This window comes from Myotis brandtii, unplaced genomic scaffold (genome assembly GCF_000412655.1).
Source record: "Myotis brandtii unplaced genomic scaffold, ASM41265v1 scaffold898, whole genome shotgun sequence".
Lineage (NCBI taxonomy): Eukaryota > Metazoa > Chordata > Mammalia > Chiroptera > Vespertilionidae > Myotis > Myotis brandtii.
Window position 1 is genome coordinate 1205657 of NW_005371683.1, and position 2457 is coordinate 1208113.

Genomic DNA, 2457 nt, shown 5'->3' on the forward strand with positions numbered 1-2457 from the left:
AGGCAATCAGAGCCTGCTGGCCGGGGGAAGGGACCAAGAGGTTGGCCTGCAGGCCCCAATCCAGCGATCAGGCCCTGTGGGCTGGGGGAAGCTCCTGCGTTGAGCATCTGCCCCCTGCTGGTCAGTGCGTGTTATAGCGACCAGTCATTCTGCCGTCTACACATTACCCTTTTATTATATAGGATTGGTTAAAAAGGAAACAACAAACCAGGAATGGATATTAGATTTTATTAGATTAAATTTGGGAAGTTGTTCTTGTAGTTACAGATTGTGATACTGGTTGGCGTTTATCAGGTGGTATTTCTCATCTCTCATTCATAAGAAACAGTGAGTTCAAAGGTTGAGCGATAGTGGGCCTTCTAAGTGGACTATCTAAAGTTCCGAGGGCAAAGCAGGATCACTCAGCAGGCACAGCTCTGAGAAAGGGACACACGCTGGGCTGGGCAAGAGGAAAAGAGGAACTGGCGGTTGCCGTTTTATTTAAAACTTTTAAAGAAGTTGTTCACTGCCAATAATTAAATAGCTCAGAGGTTAATTCAATCGTAAGACTGCCAAACGGGACTCTACTATAGCTGATTAAAATCTTTTAAAACAATTTTCTGATTGAGACTTCCCCACTTTCCCTACTGATCTGCTTCAGTGAGCTCAGACTCAACCTGGAAGCTCATCCTAACTTCCCATATGAGCCTTTCTTGCTGAGATACAGCCTATTTTTTCCTCCCAAGCCTTGTTAAAACGCACACACACAAAAAAAAAACAGAAAGTCATTCCCTACAAAATAAGTACGAGAATTTGTAGAGAACTTGACCCCATTTAAAAAAGCAGACCCTGGAATTCACATGGCCACTTGAGAGTATTCCACAGGCTCGGAGGCAGCAGGGTTCACAAAAGTCCAGAAATTGTGCTTGTGGCTTTTTGGGTCGACATTGACATAATCTGTCATGTCCTCGATGTCCTCATAGTCCAGGGCGGATGTGTTCTCTAGTCTTCCTGTGGCTGGAAAGACCACTTGGGTGTAATTCACATTCCTGGTGGCCTTGGGGGAAAAGAGCAGACAAGTGTAGGTCCAGATTCCTACCGTGTCTGGAGGAGGCAGGACCCCAGGACTAAACTCTCACGCAGAGAGGCTTGCCCTGGGCTGGATGAGAAGGAGCCTGGATCCCAGGCAGTCACGGCCAGAGCAGGGTCAGGGCAGTGAGGAAGATTGCCAATGCCTTTGTTCCTCCTGTCTGCAGGGGATGAATGGGTGTAAGGGAGAGAGATATAGACAATCAATTCAAATGAGGTCAGGACTCAGAGCAGTGGCCCAGTGACTGGGATACGGGGAGAAGGAGGCTTCCCATTAGCACTCTCATTTTTTTTAAAAAAAAAAAGGGAAGTGAGCCTGATTTCAGAGGAAGGGAGAGGGAGAAAGAGATAGAAACATCAATGATGAGAGAGAATTGTTCATTGGCTGCCTCCTGCATGCCTTCTACTAGGCATCGAGCCTGTAACCCAGGCATGTGCCCGGACCAGGCATCTAACCTCGACCTCCTGGTACACGGGTCAATGCTCAACTACTGAGCCACACTGGCTGGGCAGCACTTCCATTTTTACAGCCCACTCGGACCCACTTCGCTTGGATGATCCGTGTGGACACAGGGCTGTGAGTGAACGCCTAACCACCCTCTCCTGAGGACGCTGTGATGACTCCCAAAGCCCCTCCCTTCTTGCTCCCATCTCTGGAGCCGGGCGGCCTGAGTTCTCGGACCCCAGAATGCACATGGAGGGCTGGGATCACTAGGAGTGTCCCTTACCTGGCCGGTGGGAGGCGAGTGGCCGGCGCTGTCCGAGGTGTCGGAGCTCTCTGAGGATGTGTGGCAGTTATCTAGAGAGAAATAGAAGCTGTTCTTCTAAAGAAAGCTGGCGGGTGTTCGGAGAGGACAGAGACCGTGGAAGGAAGGATGGGACAAAGACAGAGGCAGAGCCAGCAATGCAAAGAGGAGCGGGGAAGAGAGATAAAGAGCTCCCCAAAGGGAAAGAGGGATAGAATAGAGAGAAGGGGTGGGAGACAGAACCTCCAAAGACAGGCAGGAACATGGCCTAGAGTCCAGGCGCTGCTGTTTGTCTAGCACCACCTGAAGCTAACTGGCTTGCTTGTGCGTGGGTGCAGTATACAGGGACATGATGAGACAGTGTGCCCCAAGCCAACAGCACTGGCCTCGGAAGTCATGGGCACAGGTTCTAGGCTAACCTGACCCTAACTCCAGGCAGGTCACATCCTTTTTCATGCCCTGGTTTTGTCCCCCATAAAACAAGAGGATTGGACAATGGTCTCTGAGCTCCCTGGCAACTAAAGGGCCTCTGAGTCTGGCCAGGTTCTGGTGCAGCTTTAGGGTCAGGGGTCATGACGAGGCCAGTGCCTGTCCCATTCTGCTGAAACTCTAGGATGAGTTTCAGAACTCTGTGATGTGTGAG

General features: G+C 50.4%; 1 protein-coding gene across 1 annotated transcript in view; it reads right to left on the reverse strand.

The window, feature by feature from the left end:
* Window positions 1-259: 259 nt before the first annotated feature.
* Window positions 260-2457, reverse strand: part of LOC102262370 (chromosome unknown open reading frame, human C1orf186) — a 16751-nt gene continuing 14553 nt past the window's right edge. Inside the window, exons 6-7 of the mRNA XM_005885285.2 lie at window positions 1797-1867; window positions 260-1036 (exon numbers count right to left, since the gene is read on the reverse strand). Of these exons, the coding sequence (XP_005885347.1) occupies window positions 836-1036; window positions 1797-1867 (272 nt within the window). The 3' untranslated portion in view covers window positions 260-835. The remainder of the gene's footprint in view (window positions 1037-1796; window positions 1868-2457) is intronic.